The sequence below is a fragment of the Tetrao urogallus genome (genome assembly GCF_951394365.1).
Source record: "Tetrao urogallus genome assembly, contig: SUPER_28_unloc_3, whole genome shotgun sequence".
Classification (NCBI taxonomy): Eukaryota; Metazoa; Chordata; class Aves; order Galliformes; family Phasianidae; genus Tetrao; species Tetrao urogallus.
In genome coordinates, this window is record NW_027639056.1 from 87,634 (window position 1) to 106,886 (window position 19,253).

At 56.9% G+C, this 19,253-nt stretch overlaps 2 protein-coding genes across 2 annotated transcripts; one reads left to right on the top strand and one right to left on the bottom strand.

The window, feature by feature from the left end:
* Nucleotides 1-1,488: 1,488 nt before the first annotated feature.
* On the top strand, nucleotides 1,489-11,853 carry ADAR (adenosine deaminase RNA specific; the record flags this gene model as incomplete). The annotated part of the gene is made up of 14 exons (XM_079550994.1): nucleotides 1,489-2,909; nucleotides 4,823-5,009; nucleotides 5,090-5,247; nucleotides 5,632-5,773; nucleotides 5,940-6,148; nucleotides 6,381-6,537; nucleotides 7,452-7,623; nucleotides 8,148-8,241; nucleotides 9,499-9,624; nucleotides 9,723-9,856; nucleotides 10,035-10,217; nucleotides 10,624-10,736; nucleotides 11,214-11,341; nucleotides 11,613-11,853. The coding sequence occupies 14 exons, from the start codon at nucleotides 1,489-1,491 to the stop codon at nucleotides 11,851-11,853; spliced, it is 3,465 nt and encodes a 1,154-aa protein (XP_079407120.1).
* Nucleotides 11,854-13,418: 1,565 nt separating this feature from the next.
* On the bottom strand, nucleotides 13,419-19,088 carry CHRNB2 (cholinergic receptor nicotinic beta 2 subunit; the record flags this gene model as incomplete). Its single annotated transcript, XM_079551017.1, has 6 exons — nucleotides 13,419-13,589; nucleotides 14,923-15,883; nucleotides 15,972-16,081; nucleotides 16,503-16,547; nucleotides 17,246-17,391; nucleotides 19,046-19,088. The coding sequence occupies 6 exons, from the start codon at nucleotides 19,086-19,088 to the stop codon at nucleotides 13,419-13,421; spliced, it is 1,476 nt and encodes a 491-aa protein (XP_079407143.1).
* Nucleotides 19,089-19,253: the final 165 nt, after the last annotated feature.

Genomic DNA, 19,253 nt, shown 5'->3' on the forward strand with positions numbered 1-19,253 from the left:
ATGCTCATCTCGTTTCAACCCCCTGCTATGTGCAGGGTCACAAACCACCAGACCAGGCTGCTCGGAGGATCCAAAGGGTGCCATAAGAAGCCATAGAATCACGGACTCATAGAACGGCCTGGGTTGCAGAGGACCACAATGAGCATCCATTCCAACCTCCTGCTGTGTGCAGGGTCTCCAAACACCAGACCAAGCTGCCCAGAGCCACATCCAGCCTGGCCATGAATGCCTCCAGGGATGGGAGTAGTGGAAGGCTGTAATGAGGTCTATCCAGAGCCTTTTCTCCTCCAAGAAAAGGAGCAGCCAAGAAAAGAAGGACCCATCCATCCATCCATCCATCCATCCATCCATCCATCCAATCCTAGAATGGCCTGGGTTGAAAAGGACCACAGTGACCATCAGTTCCAACCCCCTGCTGTGTGCAGGGTCTCCAACCACCAGACCAAGCTGCCCAGAGCCACATCCAGCCTGGCCATGAATGCCTCCAGGGATGGGGCATTCCTCCTCCTTTTCTCTCTGTCACATCACCCTTCAGTGCTGCAGCACTTTGGGAAGTCGGAGGGCTTTCTTTGCAAAGAGTTTTCCAATGCTGGGTGATGTGGGGGTCCCAGGGAAGGAGCCCAACAGAAATTATGCATTGCTGAGTGTAGGAGGGCTATGATATGCCCTATGCGTGACTGCTTCTCTTTAAGCAGCACTTTAAAAGCTCAGAGCTGCAGCCCAGGGGTTGGCACAGCCCTCAGGGTGCGAGTGAAACTCGGGCTGCCATCCCAAAGCACCTTCATGGCATTACAAAGTGCTCACCTATCCGATTTCTCTGTAAGATATCGCTTTACTTCTGCAGTGTGATGCTTTACCTCTGTAGGTCGTGTGCAGTCCACAAACTAAGGGGGAATTTGGAGTTTCGGTCTTCAGCTGCAAATCTTAAATCCACCGTGAGGCTCTTGCAGCTCTGTTCTGTGCCACGTTTAGCTGCCTCACCTCCTCCCTCTGCCTCTCGAGCTGCAAAAAGCAGACTTGAGATTCTTGCCTCCCTGTGGACACAGAAGTGAAACTTGCTCGTGACTTGGAATCACCCAGTGGTGCCAGAAGGTATCACCAAAATTCAGACAGCCTGTGCAGCTGGGTTGATGTTCAGCCCAATGAGAGCAGTGTATCGCTTTCTTTTAAAGCTGTCTTCTTGTTAACCTCACCCAGGGTTCCTGGCTGCTGGGTTCTGACCTGGGCAGGTGTAATTTGCCAGTTGTGCTCACATGAATAATTTAATGTCAGTGGAAAGCAGGAAGGCTTGGCAGGACACGTCTCAGTAGCATGGAGGCTGTTCAGACTGCACCTCTGGAAGCATATAATTGTGCGATTGGGTTTTTAATCCTTGTCGGGTTCTTTTTTTGTGTGTCTTCCCAGCAGGTATCCACTGAGAGCTGGAGAGAATCGCTGCTCCTGGTGTGCAGGCAGCCTGGACACAAACGTGTGCTCAAGCAGTGCGCTATGAGCAGAGGCACTGCTCGAGGCAAAGGCTCACACCTCACCCGAGCAAAGCATAACTGCTCCAAAACTCGCCCAGCTTTCTTTAACTGCCCCCAGACCTCACAGAAAACGAATTGGGAATCCTCTTGGCACCTAGCAGAGCAGGACGGTGATGTCTGCTTAATTCAGAGACCGCAGTCATACAGCAAGCTGCGTGCTGGAGGATGGCAGGCTGCTGCTCCTGCAGGGAGAGAGCAGGGCGGCCGTGGCAAAGCAGGATGGCATAGGTTCTCCAGCAAGCAGCAGGTAGGAACACCCCCACATCGTCCCTTTCCTCATTATCACCCTCAGGAGGACTTGCAAAGAGATTCGTCTGCCATCAGGCTGAATTTACAGAGACTGTCTCTTGCTGGGCAGAGCTTGGAACAAGAAATTCTGAGTATTTTGGGGCAGCTCCGGGAGGGAGAGACTCGTACGGTCCACGATCTTGTACGTAAGCTTAAAACTCAAAAGAAGGAGGTCAATCGTGTTTTGTATCAGCTCCTCAGGGAAGGCAAAGTGCACAGAATTGTTGGGACACCGCCGCTGTGGAGGATTGCCAACCCAAACACGGAGGGAGAAGGAAACCCTCCTGAGCACGGGGTGGGGAGCACAGACCCAGCTCCTGAGAGCAGAGAGGAGAGGAGTGCAGCTTGTGTGAGAGACCCCAATCCCACCATGGCTGAGACCAAGGACAAAATCTGCAACTTCTTGTTCAGCGTGGCGGACACGACGGCCATCAACCTTGCCAAAAATATTGGATTTTCCAGAGCAAAGGATGTGAATTCCTTTCTCAGTGCTTTGGAGAAGCTGGGAGATGTCCGCAAACAGAACTCCAGCCCTCCGCGATGGTCCCTGACGAGCAGGAAGCGTGAGCGGATGGAGATGAGGCTGAAGGCCACTGCAGCACCAGCAGATCCTGCACCAGAGCCGGCTGTGCAGCCTCCTCCTGTGCCTCCAGCTCTGCAGGAGGTGGCTGCAGCTTCACCAGCAACGACAGCAGCGGAGCAAAGCGTGGGAGATGGGCAGCAGCCGTCAGAGCAAAGCGTTCGGAGCGATGCTGCTGGCAGGGAAGCAGCCACGCCTGAGGACTCCAAGCCCTTATTTTCTGGCTTCAGCAGCTACGATAGCTCTGAAAACGGCAGGTGGGCTTCGGATGATATCCCAGATTATCTGAACACTATCACCAAGCAGTCAGACGGGTCAGAATCCATCATGCACTCCCAGTCTTCCCCCAGCTACGCTGCTCAGTTTAACACTGTCTTCCCATGCACGCCCGTGGAGAAGCTGCTGGCGTGCCAGGAGAAGAACCCAGTGAGTGGCCTCACCGAGTACTCCCAGTTTACCTACCAGCACTGTGAGTTCACCATGCTGGAGCAGAGTGGGCCCTCTCACGAGCCACGGTAAGAATGCTTCCTGACATCCCTGAGCTCTTTTTGTTTCAGCTAACTTCAAGCAGCTTCGCTCTGGTGTTGTCCCAAAAGGCTTCTTGTTGATGTTTGCTGTGGTTTGGGCTGATTCATTTCTGTATTTAAGCACGAATCAGCTAGGCTACGTTTTAACCCCAGCTTTGCTCTGGTAACCCCGCACAGAGGTAGAATTCATCTGTTCTGCTAAATGCCCTGTCTGATTTGGTCCTTTGGCTTTCAATTTTGGTTATATTGAGAGAGTAAAACTGGCATTTCTGGGGTACCTCTGACTTATCCAGATGCAGGCACGAAGGAAGCCCCAAACAAAGCAGCTGAGAGCAGCGAGTTTGGGTTAAATGAGGTGAACCCACCCGTGGTGTCTCTGTGGTGTGGAAGGTCAGAGTGCAGCACGATGCTGTGCTGTGTGGAGTCAGTCTCTGGGGTCCCACCTCGACTGCTGAACTGTGGCTGTTCCTGAGCGAGATGGTGAAAAGTGTGTATGTGCCACACTGGAACACGTCAATAGAGTCGCTAGACAGGAAAATTGGCCTAATTTCTGAAGGCAGAGTCCCAGGTCTTTTTTGTAAGGGGAGATGGAATGGATCCATCTCCCCTGTATTCAGCACTGGTGAGGCCGCACCTCGAGTGCTGTGTCCAGTTTTGGGCCCCTCACTGCAAGAAGGATATTGAGGCCCTGGAACGTGTTCAAAGGAGGGCAACAAAGCTGCGAGGGGTCTGGAGCACAGGGCTGATGAGGAGAGGCTGAAGGAGCTGGGAATGTTCAGCATGGAGAAGAGGAGCTCAGGGGGGACCTCATGGCTCTCTATGACTGCATGAAGGGAGGCTGCAGTGAGCTGGGGGTCGGCCTCTGCTCTCGTGTCATCAGGGATAGGAGCAGAGGGAACGGCTTCAAGCTGCGGCAGGGGAGATTCAGGCTGGACATGAGGAAGTATTGCTTGTCAGAAAGGGTGGGCAGGCACTGCAATGGATGCCCAGGGAGGTGGGGGAGGCACCAAGCCTGGGGGTGTTCAAGGAAAGGCTGGATGTGGTGTTGAGGGACGTGGTTCAGTGGGAGCTGTTGGGAATGGGGGAACGGTTGGACTGGATGAGCTTTGAGGTCTTTTCCAACCTTGGTGATTTTATGATTCTATGATTCAGCCCATCTCCGGATCCCTTGTGACCCCTTTTTTTTCTGGAAGTGAGTTTCCTGTGCACAGGGCTGGAGAGCAGGAGAGGAGCTGCGTAGCTGGAAAAACAACCAAACATGAGAGGTGTCTGTGAGGCAGACCCTCCTGAGCTGCTGTGGATGCATTGGGTGGCTCACAGCACTGCTGGGATTCAAGGACAGTGCCAGAGGGACAGAAGAGCCCAGATGAGGTGCAGGCAGAGCAGCGTGGGCTGCTCTCAGACTTCCTGCTTCCCTGCACAGGAGATCATAGAGTCATAGAATGGCCTGGGTTAAAAAAAAACCCCACAGTGCTCATCTCGTTTCAACGTTGCAGGGTCACCAACCAGCACACCAGGCTGCCCAGAGCCACCTCCAGCCTGGCCTTGAATGCCTGCAGGGATGGGGCATCCGATCGGATGCGACCGAGCTGCTCTTTGCAAGGGGTTGTTGCATCTTTCCAGCTGTCTCTGTGGCTTGCAGAACAAGGCAGCTCGTCCCTTTCTTGCAGAATGAAATCTAGAGCTGCTGCATCTCTCCTAAGCAGCTCTGGAGGATGCTGTGAAGTGAGACACAGACACAGAGCTCTCCTTTCTGCTCATGGCAGCAAAGGTTTGCTCTCAGCCTGGAGCTGCCTGCTCGCTCTCATCGACTTCCAAGAGCAAACACTTGCAGTGAGAGCACCACGGCTTTGCCTCTTGATTTACCCTGCTGATTTTTGTCTCTTGGTTTTCTTTCAAAGGTTTAAGTTCCAGGCATTGATTAATGGGCGCCCATTCCCACCAGCAGAAGCAGGGAGCAAAAAACTTGCTAAACAGGAGGCAGCAGCTAATGCCATGAAGATCCTGATGCAGGAAGCAGAGAATGGATATACCGACGGACTTAACAGTGAAATACCATTTGTGTCTGACAGCTCTGAGCTGGAACAGGTGAATCTTGTCATCTTCTTTTTGAGTTTGGTCAAACGGTGCTCGTCGTGAAACCCATCTCCTCAATCTTCTCGTTGCAGCCTTCGCATTCAGAGCCAGAGCTGTCGCTTGCTCCGGCTCAGCTGAACCTGCTCCCTGGGAAGCACCCCATCAGCGTGCTAATGGAGTATGGGCAGAAGTCTGGGAACATGATTGAATTCCTGCTGCTGTCTCAGGATGGCCCATCTCACGATCCCAGGTACGGCGTGCTGCTGTCAGCTCTGGGGAGGATGGAGGCCCTTCCTTCCCTTAACACCTTGCTGTTCAGAGCGCTCCTGTGCTCCTCCTGACCTGACCTGTTACTGAGGAGTCTGGGCATGGCTCCTCCACAGCGTCTGTCTCCTGAAGGAAACTAAAAGAATGCCTTTTCTCAGAGCAGGGATGCTCTGCTGTACCAAGAACGGCTTCTAGTCCTGTGCCCTACCTGGTAGCACTGCTCTGGGATTTCCAGCTTGAGGCCGTGGTGGTAGATTCAAACTGGAGATAATGCAGAAGGATTTAAAGTTGAACAGGGAGAAAGAGATAATAAACAGACTGAGATGTGTGTGCTTAACGCTCTTCGTATGCTATGATGTCCTGTCAGGTTCAGCTACTGTGTGAAAATGGGTGACCAAATTTTCCCTGCTGTGGTAGGAAACAGCAAGAAGGGAGCAAAGCAAATGGCAGCAGAGGTTGCTGTGAAGATTCTTTCTGGAGAGTCGGCGCCACGTGTCCCACCTGAACAGGTACAGAGAGCTTCTTTGTGACACCCAGCTGTTTTGTTGTGTTGCATTCCCCCTTTATGTCTTGCATTTCACCCCACGAGGTCACGTTGTGACTCTGGTAGGGCTTTGCAGAAGCCTGCAGTGCCGTTGGTGCTTAACAGCCCTGTCCTGTCCAACTGTCTTCCAGCCCGTTGCAAAGCCCCAGGGTGAACACAGCTGTGCTCTGCAGATCATCGTTCCTGATGAACCCAAAGCAGTGAAAACAAGGGGTGTTGGGGAGCTCATCAAATACCTCAACGTCAATCCGGTCAGCGGCCTGCTGGAATACGCCCGCTCCAATGGCTTTGCTGCAGAGTTCAAGCTCATTGACCAGACAGGACCTCCCCATGACCCAAAGTAAGTGGCTGCGTCTCTCCGGGTGGAAATCTTGCCTTGTTGCTGTTGTCCTGGAGTAGAGAATGTAAAATCCGTCGCGTGCTTTGAGCTGACAACAGGCTGTGCTGCTGCCTCTGCCAAACCTGCTGAGGATCCACCGCCTGCACTCTGCTCTTCTCTGCGCTGAGAGATTCAAAACCAGGCTGAAACCGAAGGGTTTCTTCAGCTCTCGAATGCTCTGCTGTCTTTACAGGTTTGTCTATCAGGCGAAGGTTGGAGGCCGCTGGTTCCCAGCTGTAACTGCACACAGTAAGAAGCAGGGCAAGCAGGAGGCAGCTGACGCAGCGCTCCGCGTTCTGATCGGCGAAACAGAGAAAGCAGAGCGCCTGGGAGGGATGAGCATCACAGAGGTAACGTTGGGTCTGCTTTTGTTGCCCTCTGTCTCTGTTGCTACTCAGTCCGGCAGAAAAATGCCCCAGATGGTTGTTCTCTGAAGGTGTAGATGAGCTGAGGCTCTGCTAAAATGGGCTGCATATTTCCCCAGGGCGCAGCCACGCTCTTCGCTCCTTCTGGTGTCTGCTTCAGGGCTTCGTTATACTCTGATACTTCCATGAGCTGCTGAAGTGTGTTCCTGTGGTGGTACAGGAATGCTTTCATTTTTATTCTGATCTAAAAAAAAAAAAAGAAAGAATCCATTCCGAATGCCTTCATACTAGACTGAAAATTACATCAGCTCGGAAAGAGCATCAGACACAAGTGGAGCTCTCGCTGAGTCAGGATGGAAATCCCAAACCTGAAATCTCACTTTGAGTTTGGTGATCTCTCCAAAGCTGCATTCCCAATTGGGCAGCTGTGGCTCTAAATAGCAAATCCATCAGGGAGGATGTGGTGGGGGGTGGTGATAGAGGAGGCAGTTGCAGGTGCAGTCTCCTAACAAGCAGCCAGAGGAGGAATTCCTGCAAAGCCAGCCGCAGAGTTCCTTGGCTGAGTCTCTGGGAAAACAGACGAGGCTGGGTTTTGTTGCTTTGCACTGGGGTTCCCCCTGGCAGTCTCAGGAGGCCGTCCCTCAGCTCGTTTAGCTCTCTGCCAGGCAGGCAGCTTGTATGTGCCCTTTAGCTGCAGCTGATGATGTGCTTGGAGCAGAGCTCGGAGCGCTGGAGAGGCTTTCCCAGAAATACCCCAAAGATCCTCACCCAGCCCTCCGTGTGTTCAACCCCGAATGGCTCTGCCTGCAGTCCGTGTTCTGTGCGTTCTTGCCTTCTGCTTACTTAGCTGTGTTTTTGGGTTAGCTGCTGCCTGAGCTCTTTTCTTCCCTGCCCTGCAGCTCCCCGTGAGGGGCAGCACCCTCCATGACCAGATGGCCATGCTGAGCCACCAGCGCTTCAACGCTCTGACTGCTTGCATCCAGCACAGCCTGCTTGGGAGGAAGATCCTGGCTGCCATCATCATGCGGAAGGGAGACCAGGACTTGGGAGTGGTGGTCAGCATCGGGACAGGTACGGGCTGCTTCCAGCACGAGCTGTGCTCTGAGTCCCCCACTGGGTTCCCCATCAGCTCCAAGCAGGGAACGGCTGCTGCTGGAGGCTTCGGAAGGGCAAGCAACTCTCCCAGGGCTCACATGGTGTCACAAGTGATTTAGGTGGAGAGAAAGAACAAAGTGATCACACCTTCAGCTGTATTGCTCTTAATCCTTGCTTGCGTTGCTGTCTGCTGCTGTGTGCATCGGAGCGTGGGCTCCTTCACATAGCGCAGGTTCCCCTCTTAGTCACAGCTGAAAAGCACTGAGGCTTGGAGGGACGCTGCCCTAAAAGTGTGGCAGTCAGAGTCTCTGCTGTCCGTGGAGCAGTGTGGGCTCTCTGTCCCTTCTTTTCCTCCCTGGGTCAAGGTGATAACCTGGGAGGTAGGTGCTGCTCAGGAGCCCAGGGAAGTAAAACTTGGGGCGATGAAATCTTTCTGCGAGGCTCTTGTCGTGGCTTTGAGCGAGACGAGCCTTCCGTTTCTCCCTTATTTTTCCCCTCAGGTAATCGGTGTGTGAAAGGAGAAGAGCTGAGCTTGAAGGGGGAGACAGTGAACGACTGCCATGCAGAAATCATTTCTCGCAGAGGCTTTGTGAGGTGAGAAGGGAGGAAGCCCAGGGCTGTGCCTGCCAAGGGCTGTAGCCGCGGCGGTTCCTGCACTGCTTTAACACCAGTTTACCCATGTGCTGTTAAAAAGAGGGATGTTGTTTGTGATAAGAAAGGACCACGCCTGAACTGTACCCAAATTAGGACCAAACTGGAGACTTGCCAAGAGCCCGAGGGCCTCTTCTGCTGCGCTGAAAAGAAAGCGTGGTGCAGAGCACGCAAAGCACGGCTCTGGTCTGAGCACAGCGCTCCCAGGCAGCGCGGGGGATTTTGCAGCCCGGATCCTTTGGTGGCACTTGTGGGTGCAGAAGGCGTTTGCTGATAAGTGACAAATCCCTTTGCATCAGCTGGGAGAGCTTTTTCCCAAACCAAACTGCCCGATTGTTCTCTTATCTGTAAAAGCATTCAGAGCTTCTCGAGAGCTGAAGTGAGACGCGATTGGGTGAGCCTCGATAATTGCCTGCCCTCCCAGTTATGAGCAGCAGCAAAGCAAGCTGCTTTTGTAAAGCTGTCGTGTGCCCTCTGTGCCATCCTCAGCTCTGGAAGGTGTTGAGGGTCGGCCCTCAGCAGGCTGTGAAATCAGAGGGCTGCACTCTTGCTTACCGTCTGTCTGAGCTATTAATCTTGACAGCTGTAGCTGCTGGGCTGCTCTGGCACAGCAGAGCCTGTCAGAGATGACAGCAGTGAGCTTCCCCTCTCCTGCACACGCTCTTCTTGAGGGGTCTCTGTGAAGCTGCAGTTGTTCTTCAGTCCTTGACGGTGTGTTGGAGACCTCAGGGTTTTCCTCTGCTCCCGGCCAGCAGCAGCCATGAAAGACCCAGTCAATGTAAACAGATCGTGGGGTCGTGCTGATAATGCTGCTCGTGTTCAGCTGCCTCTGGGGCTCTTTACTCTGCGTGCTGACTAAAGGTGCTAGGTTAACAACCTTGAAGTCTTCTTCACGCTCAGATCAGATGCATACAAACAGCAGAGCTGAGCCAGCCAGCCTCCTTTCTCTCCTCTGCCAGTGCTTCTATCTGCTTACCCAACACAACGCGTATTTGTTATTGCCTGTCATCTGCCTGGTTGGAAATCTGCTCTGTTCCATGCCTCTCTATGGTGTCTCGTGCCATTCATTGGCTTCTGTCCTTGGTTTGATGGAGGCAGAGCGTGGGACCGTGCTTGTCCAGGGCCTGGGCAGTGTGTGGATCGATGTGCATTTTGTCTTGAGGAGCAAAGCCCCTTCTGATGCGTTGTTCCTGTTTTCAGGTTTCTCTATAGTGAGCTGATGAAATACGACCCCTGTAAACCTTCTCCAAAAGAGAGCATTTTTGAGCCAGCAGGAGGGAGGAGACTCAAAATAAAAAGCAACATCACCTTCCACCTCTACATCAGGTTGGTGTGGGCTGACGCAGGGGGTGAGCAGTGCAGCACCTCCAGCCCTGGCAGCTCTCCGTGACCCGGCTGTAACCTGAGGAGCATTTCACTTCTAGCACAGCACCTTGTGGAGATGGAGCGCTCTTTGATAAGTCCTGCAGCGATCAGGCGAGCGTGGAGGGGCGGGCAGAGCATCAACCCCTCTTTGAGAACCCCAAACAAGGCAAGCTGCGGACCAAGGTGGAGAATGGTGAGTGCGGTTTGCTCCCTGTGTGCTGGGTAGCTGCAGTCCTCCGTTCTGAGCCATCCTGGAGCTCCAGGCTTCCTTCCCTCGCTCTCTGTGGTGCCGTGGTGGGATTTGAAGCAGGCAAGAAACAAAGGGAATGAGTGTCTGAGTCCTGACAGGGGAGCTTTCCTTGCTCACACAGGGGAAGGCACCATTCCTGTGGAGTCGAGTGACATTGTGCCGACGTGGGATGGGATCCAGCATGGGGAGAGGTTGCGCACCATGTCCTGCAGTGACAAAATCTTACGTTGGAACGTGCTGGGCTTGCAAGGAGCACTGCTGTCACACTTCATCGAGCCGGTGTACCTCAGCTCTGTTACTCTTGGTACGAGTCTCATCGTCCCTTTCTGGGTTGGGATGGCTGCGCTGCGCTGCTCCTCCTTGCAGTGAGCTGCAGTGCCGAGTAAACCCCCTCCCAGTGTGGAGACTGCAGGAGTAAGAGTCTGAAACGTCAATCTTGGCAGAGCTGCTCTGTTTTGGAGTTTGCGGATTGTAGGTAGTGGGTGGTGTGAGGTTTTCCTCCAGGATTCTTGATTTTAGAAGGTGCTTGTGAGGGTGAGACAAAGCTTGCGTCGCTAAGGGCACGTACAAACCATAAGCTTCCACCTAGGGGTGTGCAGCAGTGAACTCGCTGCTGCTGATCCCTGTGGCTGCCAGCTTTTAATGCTGTCATTCTCAGGGCTCGTCTGTTACCTACGTGTTCTCTGATGCCTTCATTTGTGCCTTCATAGGTTACCTGTACAGCCAGGGCCACCTGACAAGAGCAATCTGCTGCCGCATGGTGAGGGATGGGGATGTGCTGCAGAAGAGGCTCCAGGCTCCGTATTGTATCAACCACCCAAAGGTCTGTGCTCCTCTCTGTGTTTCCATCTTCTCTTCCACCTCAGCCCTTCATTCTCACTGAGGTCCCTGTAGGGGTGTCAGCTGGTGGCCAGTAGAGCAGTGTGTCCCATCTCCCTGTGTCCGTGGCTTCCTGGGGAAATGCAGGCCGAGGTTACTCACCTAGCCTTCATTTTAGCAGCAAATAGTGGCTTGTTCACCTCAGGAATTCGGCTGAGCTGAGTGCAAGGGTTGGAAACTCCTCAGATTTCACTTCTCTCAGGTGAGATCAGACCCAGCAGCACCGCCTCCCGAAAGGAGCACCAGTGGAGGACCTTCAGCGTGGGGTAGCTGAGGTTTTAACACGCAGAGCACTGAGCATCAGGGATGGAAAGCAAAGGCCGTAGCTGAGTGCAGGGCTGGTGGCTGCTGTGTGCCCAGGTCACCCTCTTACCCCCATCTCATGGTGTTGGGAACCCCCCCCTTCTCTCTGTGGCTGCAGGTTGGACGAGTCAGCGTGTACGACTCCGCCAGGCAGACGGGCAAGACCAAGGAGTCTTCAGTGAACTGGTGCCTTGCTGATGAAAGCAAAGTGGAAGTGTTGGATGGCACAAAAGGGAAAGTAGACGGGTAGGGAGAGCTTTTCCTGATGCTGCTTTTCTGTCCGGGGAGATGGGGTCAGTCGTATTCTTACAGCAAGCATTGCAGTATCTGCTGTGGGGAGGGGGATTTCAAGCTGACTCGATGCAGAGCTCTTGAAGCAGAACAGATTTTGCCCAGGCTCTGCAGCAGAGCCCCGGGGGATCTCATGGGCCTCTGCCACGGGGTTGTCCCGAGTCCCGTGCTCCTGTCGGCCTCTCTGTGTCATGTCTTTCACCGTTGCCTTTTTCTTCCTTCTCAGCCCGAAGCTGGAGGTGTCTCGTGTGTCCAAGAGGAAAACCTTTGCCCTTTTCCGCCAGTTATGTGCCAAGACTGATTGCAAAGAGCTGCAGAAGCTCTCGGTGTACTCAGAAGCAAAGGAAGCAGCCGTGCAGTACCAGCAAGCCAAGCAGTGCTTCTTCGGTGCGCTGGAGGAGATGGGATACGGCAGCTGGATCTGCAAACCACAGGAGGAGGACAACTTCTCCATCTCTGATGCATAACCAGCTGCCCTGGTTGGGTGTGTGGGTGAGCGTGTGCAGGGTGTATGGGTCCATCTTTCCCCACTTTCCTCTTGAGGTGCAACCAGTAGTTGCAGCAGTTTCCTCTGTAGGCCTTGGCTGCCTTCTCTCTCTGCTCCTGTTCCTCCCAGTCCTCTTTTAAACCACGCATGAGAATCGTTGTCTCTTTAATTTTAAGCTAGGGCAGCCTGAGTTTGTTTGCTTTCGTGTTCTCATCTCTGTTTGTTTTTTGTTTTTTCTAAAAAAAAAGAAGGCACAAGAAACCAGAAGGGACCGCAGCCCTGAGACATTTGGACCATGTGCTGCAGCTCCCTCTGGCAGATTTCGGGGCAGGTTCTCTCTTTGGAGAAAGCTGGCAGGCTGTTTTATGTCTCGTGTTCTCCCTGCTGTTTGGTGGCTGGCAGCTTGGCTGGGCTGGGACACAGACTGAGCTCTGCACAGCTGCCAGCAGTGCATTCCGTGTTAATAAATTTTAGGTATTGTTACCTGGCTCTGCTCCGTGGCTGTGTGAAGTGCTCAGGACTGAAAGGAACCCTGGATGTGGAGCCGAGGGCTCACAAACAACAGAGATGAGTTGTCGTTTGCTAAGCGCTGAGCTGTGGTAATGGTGGGTGAAGCTTCTTGCCTTAACCAGGGGTTTTGGGAGCAGAATTTGAGCCCTGGCCAGAGTTTCTCCCACCTCCTCCTTGTCTCTGGGACAGGGCTGCTCCTCTCTGGGTTGGGGAAGTCACGTTGCTTTCCTGCTGGGAGGCTGCAGGTGAGGCCGTGTGCTCCTCTTACGTCTGAGCTCAACCACACGTCAAGCAAAAGCGCTCTTGTGGAAGGTGAGAAATGCTCAGGAGGGCTCAGGGCTGCAGGGCAGCGCTCAGCCTCCTTCCTCCTCACTGAACAGGGTGACAGTGACAGCTCCAGCATCCGGGTGTGGGATGGGAAGCAGCAGAAAAGCAAAGAAGGGCAGCCTGGCTGCTTCCCTGTCCTGCTGCCGGATGCTGGGGGTGCTCTGTTGGGATGCTGGGGGCTCCCCCTGGGACTCGTGGGTCCCTGTTAACTGGGGACAGAGCAGGATTTGGGCTGCACCCAGAACTGGGAAGCAGCGTTGGGACACACGGACCAGGCAGGGTGCTGCTGTCAGGGTGAAGCTCTCAGGATTTCGGTGCTGGGAGCACCTGAGAGGAGGTGATTGAGGAACAGCAAGCCACAGCAACCCAGAGTTTCCCCTGCTGTGCGAAACGAATCGTGGCATCATCGATCCCTATCTAGATAAATGGGTTTTAAATCATTTCTGGCGTGTGCCATCCCCTCGTGCCACGCACCACTGCCCACCATCTGCTCCGTGCTCCGTGGCTGAGCCCTGTTTGTAGAGAAGCACATGAAAAACGCGCTCCTTCGCCTGCCCCGCTCAATGACACTACGACAAAGCATCCACTCCTGTGTCAGTGTTTATTGGTTTGCAGTGGCTGCCCCAGGCCCTGCCCCCCCCCGTGGGCTGAGAGCACAAAGCCCACCGTCCCCTGTGATCATTCCGTCCCCCCCCCGCTCCCCCAGCACTATTTGGAGGTGGGGGTGCCCTGGCCAAGCTGCAGCAGGGAGTTGGTGGTGTAGTTCTGGAAGAGGGGCTGCAGGAACATCCCGACGGTGCCGAAGACGCAGACGAAAACGAAGATCCATAAGAAGAGGCGGTCGATGACCATGGCCACGTACTTCCAGTCCTCACTCACCTGCGTGGGGCCAGGATTGCTTTGGTCAGCTCGCGGCTCAGCTCTCAGCCCTTTATTCTGCGGTGCCCCAGATCTGCACCCTCAGCATTGCGGCTCCCGGGGCTCATCCCTGCCCTGGCAGCTCCTCTGCTGAGTCCAGAAAACTCATCTCGCCGCTCAGCCGCTCTGGGGTTGTGTCCCCATCCCAGACTGCCTGAAATCTGCAGCCTCACGGTGCTGCGGCAGCGGCTGCGTGGGTCAGCCCTCCTGGGAGCAGCCGTGCAGTGCTGGGGGAAGGGGCCAGATATGGGGCACTGGGGGCTCCTGGGGACGTGGCCGGGCAGGGACCCCGTGGTGTGGGTGTGTGTGTGCACCCCACAGCCCTGCCTGTGCACCTTGCATCGCTGCACGCGCCCCACGGCCCTGCGCACCTCCCACAGCTCTCCATGCACATCACGGCCCTTTGCACATCCCGCAGCGGTGTGCATCCCACAGCCCCGCCTGCACCCCATCCCCTACAGCTCTGCCTGCACCCCATAATGCTTCCTGCACTCCATAATCCCCCCTGCACCCCATAACGCTGCCTGCACCCCATGCCCCATAGCCCCTACTGCACCCCATAATGTTTTCTGCTACCCATGCCTCATAGCCCCTCCTGCACCCCATAACACTGCCTGCACCCCATACCCATAGCCCTACCTGTACCCCATGCCCTATAGCTCCCCCTGCACCCCATAACACTGCCTGCACCCCATATCCCACGGCCCTTCCTGCACCCCATTTCCATAGCCCCCCCTGCACCCCATAACACTGCCTGCACCCCATACCCACAGCCCTGCCTGCACCCCATATCCCACAGCCCCCCCTGCACCCCATAACACTGCCTGCACCCCATTTCCATAGCCCCCCCTGTACCCCATAACACTGCCTGCACCCCATATCCCACAGCCCCGCCTGCACCCCATCCCCTACAGCTCTGCCTGCACCCCATAATGCTTCCTGCACTCCATAATCCCCCCTGCACCCCATAACGCTGCCTGCACCCCATATCCCACAGCCCCACCTGCACCCCATTTCCATAGCCCCCCCTGTACCCCATAACACTGCCTGCACCCCATTTCCATAGCCCCCCCGCACCCCATAACACTGCCTGCACCCCATCCCTCTCAGCCCTGCCTGCACCCCATGATGCTTCCTGCACCCCACAGCCCCGCCTGCACCCAGCAGCCCTGCCTGCACCCTCCAGCTCTACGCAGACCCCACCAACACCCCATAGCGGCCCCCTATGGCTCTGCCCGCACCCCTACCCTCCTCCCTGCCCTCCCATGCCCCCCTTACCCCACCCCCAACTCACACTCTGGTCGTCGTCCTCGCTGCGCATGTGGTCCGCAATGAAACGCACGCCCTCCACCGCCTCCTCCAGCCCGCAGCCGCACGGTGCCGGGGGATCCGGCCCCTGCCCCTGCCGCTCCCGGTAGCCATTGAGCCCCTCGGCTTTGGCAGCCCCAGGGTTGGCGTAACAGGCGCAGGTACGAGCGCCGGCCCGGAGGAAAAGCGTGGCGGCTGCGGCTCGCTCCTGGGTTTGGCGACGCTGGCGCAGGCGTTGCCGTGCGCAGTTCTGCTGCGGCTGCTTCATGAAAAGCAGCGCCGGGAGCTTGCGGAGGAAAAGGGTGCGCACCCAGGGAGGCATGGTGTGAGTGGTGGGAGAGCGGTGGTGCACGTTAAGCACGCAGACGCTGGTGACGATGGAGAAGGTCACCAGCACCATGGTGAACATGAGGTACTTGCCCACCAACGGCACGTCCAGCGAGGTGGGCGGCACGATCTTGGAGATGAGCAGCAGGAAGACGGTGAGGGCGAGCAGGACGGAGATGCAGAGCGTCATCTTCTCGCCGCAGTCGGAGGGGAGGTAGAAGACGAGGATGGCCAGGGAGGTGATGAGGATGCAGGGGATGATGAGGTTGATGGTGTAGAAGAGCGGCTTGCGCCGGATGATGAAGTCGTAGGTGATGTCCACGTAGGTGGAGTCATCCGGGTTCTCGTTGCGCCGTCCCGGCAGCGCCACGATGTCCCACTCTCCGCTGGGTGTGAAATCATCCAGGCTGGCCACCTCGCTCTTCAGCACCAGGTCGATTTCGGTGCGGTCGTAGGTCCAGGAGCGGAATTTCATGGTGCAGTTCTGTTGGTCGAAGGGGAAATGCTTCACCTCGATCTTGCAGGCGCTCTTGTAGATGGCCGGCGGCAGCCAGAAGATGCTGCCGTCGTAGGAGATGACGGCGTTGGAGTAGAAGGAGACCTCGTACATCCCGTCGGCGCTGGGTGATGGGACGCGCTGTCAGCCCTGGGGTCTGAGTGGGGTCAGGGTGTTGCACCCCCCCCCCGAACACCCCAAAAAGCACCTACTTGTTGTAGAGCACCACGTCAGGCAGCCAGATGTGCTTGGAGGGCAGGCGGACCTTCTTCATGTTGTCAAAGTCCTCCGGCTTCCAGGTGAGGCGATAGTCCTCCCATTCCTGCCAGCATCTGCGCTCAGCACGGCCCCACCGCAGGGAGAGGGGGGGCATGGGGCAAAGGGGTCCCAGCCCAGGAGGTATGGGGGTCCCGGAGCAATGGGATCACAGGGCAGTGGGCACCAGTGTCCCAAATCATGGGCTATAGGGGATCTAAATCAGGGGGTCGATGAGACCCACGACTGTTGATGTCACGGGGAAAGGGACGTGAGGATCCCAATTAGGGGGTAACAGAGTCCCAGGGTAGGGATTTCCAGGCCGTGGGGCAAAGGGGAACCAAACTGAGTGGTGGTCCTGGGGGCAGGGCAGGGGGGTACAAGGCAGGAGTGCATGGAGGTCCCATAGCAGGTGATTTGGGGGTCCCACAGCAAGGTGCAGGCGGCCCCCGGGGTGGAAGAACCGGGGTCCCTCGTGTGGGGCTCACCTGGGTCAGCCATACGTTGGTGGTCATGATCTGCTCCCGCTCATGCTGCAGAGAGAAGGGGCAAATACGGGGTGCTGGGGGGGTGGTTATGGGGTGCTGGGGGTGGTTATGGGATCCTGGGGGGTGTTATGGGGTGCTGGGGTGGTTATGAGGTCCTGGGGGTGGTTATGGGGTGCTGGGGGTGGTTATGGGATCCTGGGAGGGAGGGGGGATATGGGATGCTGGGAGTGAGGGGTTATCGAGTCCTGGGAGTGATTATGGGGTGCTGGGGTGGTTATCAGGTCCTGGGGGTGGTTATGGGGTCCTGGGGGAGAAGTATGGGATTCTGGGAGTGGTTATGGGGTCCTGGGGTGTGTTATGGGGTCCTGGGGGTGGTTATGGGGTCCTGGGGTGTGTTATGGGGTGCTGGGGTGGCTATGGGGTGCTGGGATAGTTATCGGGTCCTGGGGGTGGTTATGGGGTCCTGGGAAGGAAGTATGGGATCCCGGGAGTGGTTATGGGGTCCTGGGGTGTGTTATGGGGTGCTGGGGTGGTTATGGGGTCTTGGGGGTGGTTATGAGGTCCTGGAGGGGGGAGTATATGGGATCCCGGGAGTGAGTGGTTATGGGGTCCTGGGGTGTGTTATGGGGTCCTGGGGTGTTTATGGGATCCTGGGGGAGGGTTATGGGATGCTGGGGTGGTGATGGGGTGCTGGGGTTGGTTTTGGGGTGCCCGCTCCATGCTGGGGCCCGGCACTCACTCACCACGCTGATGAGCTGTGCCAGCGACACCATGAGCTGCACGGTGACGAGCTGCGAGCCGTTGGTGGCCGGGCGGATGAGTTTGTTGTAGCGTGCGGGGTCCAGGAGGTATTCCACCAAACGCTCCTCCGTGTCCGTGCACAGACTGCCTGCGGGGAGGGGGCTGAGCCGGGGGGCTGCGGGGGGGCGGGGGGGGGCTGTGGGGGGTGGGTGTGTAATGGGGTGTGAGAATGTAATGGGGTGATGGGGTGTGAGGGTATGGTGGGGTGAATGTGGGTGTGTAACGGGGTGATGGGGTGATGGGGTGTGAGGGTGTGATGGGGTGGGCGTGAGTGTGTAATGAGGTGATGGAGGGATGGGATGAGTGTGTAATGGGGAGGTAGGGGGTGAGTGTGATGGGGTGGGCATGAGTGTGTAACGGGGTGATGGGGTGATGGGGTGTGAGGGTGTGATGGGGTGGGCATGAGTGTGTAATGGGGTGATGGAGCGATGGGATGAGCGTGTAATGGGGAGGTAGGGGGTGAGTGTGATGGGGTGATTGTGGGTGTGTAATGGGGTGTGAGAATGTAATGGGGTGATGGGGTGTGAGGGTGTGATGGGGTGGGCGTGAGTGTGTAACAGGGTGGAGTGATGGGATGAGTGTGTAATGGGGAGGTAGGGGGTGAGTGTGATGGGGTGATTGTGAGTGGGTGATGGGGTGATGGGGTGTGAGGGTGTGATGGGGTGATTGTGAGTGTGTAATAGGGTGATGGAGCGATGGGATGAGCGTGTAATGGGGAGGTAGGGGGTGAGTGTGATGGGGTGGGTGTGAGTGTGTAATGGGGTGATGGGGTGATGGGGTGTGAGGGTGTGATGGGGTGAATGTGGGTGTGTAATGGGGTGATGGAGCGATGGGATGAGCGTGTAATGGGAGGTAGGGGGTGAGTGTGATGGGGTGGGCATGAGTGTGTAACGGGGTGATGGGGTGATGGGGTGTGAGGGTGTGATGGGGTGAATGTGGGTGTGTAATGGGGTGACGGAGCGATGGGATGAGTGTGTAATGGGAGGTAGGGGGTGAGTGTGATGGGGTGATTGTGAGTGGGTGATGGGGTGATGGGGTGTGAGGGGGTGATGGGGTGATTGTGAGTGTGTAACGGGGTGACGGAGCGATGGGATGAGCGTCCAACGGGCTGTGAGTGTGCTGGGGTGCAGTGGGGTGAACGTGGGTGTGTAACGGGGTGATGGAGTGATGGGACGGGTGAGTGTGTAACGGGATGTGAGTGTAAAGGAGCGACGGGGTGAGTGTGCATGCGCTGGGATGATGGTGAATGGGAGCGATGGGGCGACTGCGATGCTGCGAGTGCCCAGGGCTGTGCAACTCCAGCACTGCAGGTGTGACCGCTGTGGGACGATGCGGGTGTGCAATGTGACGGTGCAGCCGTGCACCGGCTGTGAGCGTGCGGCTCTGATGCCGTGAGCGTGCGGGGCTGTCGGGGTGCGGCTGTTCCCGCGTCGGTGCCGCTCCTTCCGATGAACCGGGGGTGGGGTGGATTCCCGTTGGGTTCCCGGTGCCCCGGGGGAGTCCGCACAGCTCCGGGGGGGGGAAGACGAGGGGGGGCAGAGAGCGTCCCAGAGCCGCACCCCCACCGTCCCGGTCACGCCGGACCCCCGCTCCCACCCCTCAATGGGTATTGCGGGGCGGTAACGGGCCTTCCCCGCCCCTCCCCCCGACATCGCCTTCCACCGGGAGCAGCCCCGGGCCCGCCGCAGCCCCTTCCCCTCGGTCCTTCCCCCCCCACCCCCCCCACCGGTGCCGGTGCTTACGTCGGAGCGCGGCGAGGAGGCAGAGGACGCGAAGCAGCGCCATGGGGGCGGCCCGCTGCCTCCGCCGGTGCCGGTCCCGGTGCCGCTGCCCCGGCGCTGTCCCCGGTGCTGCCCGCGCTCTCCGCGGTGCTGGAGCCGGCGGCGGCGGCGGCGGCGGCGGCGGCCCGGGCGGGGCGGCCCCGGGCGGGAGGCGGTGCCGTGCGCTCTG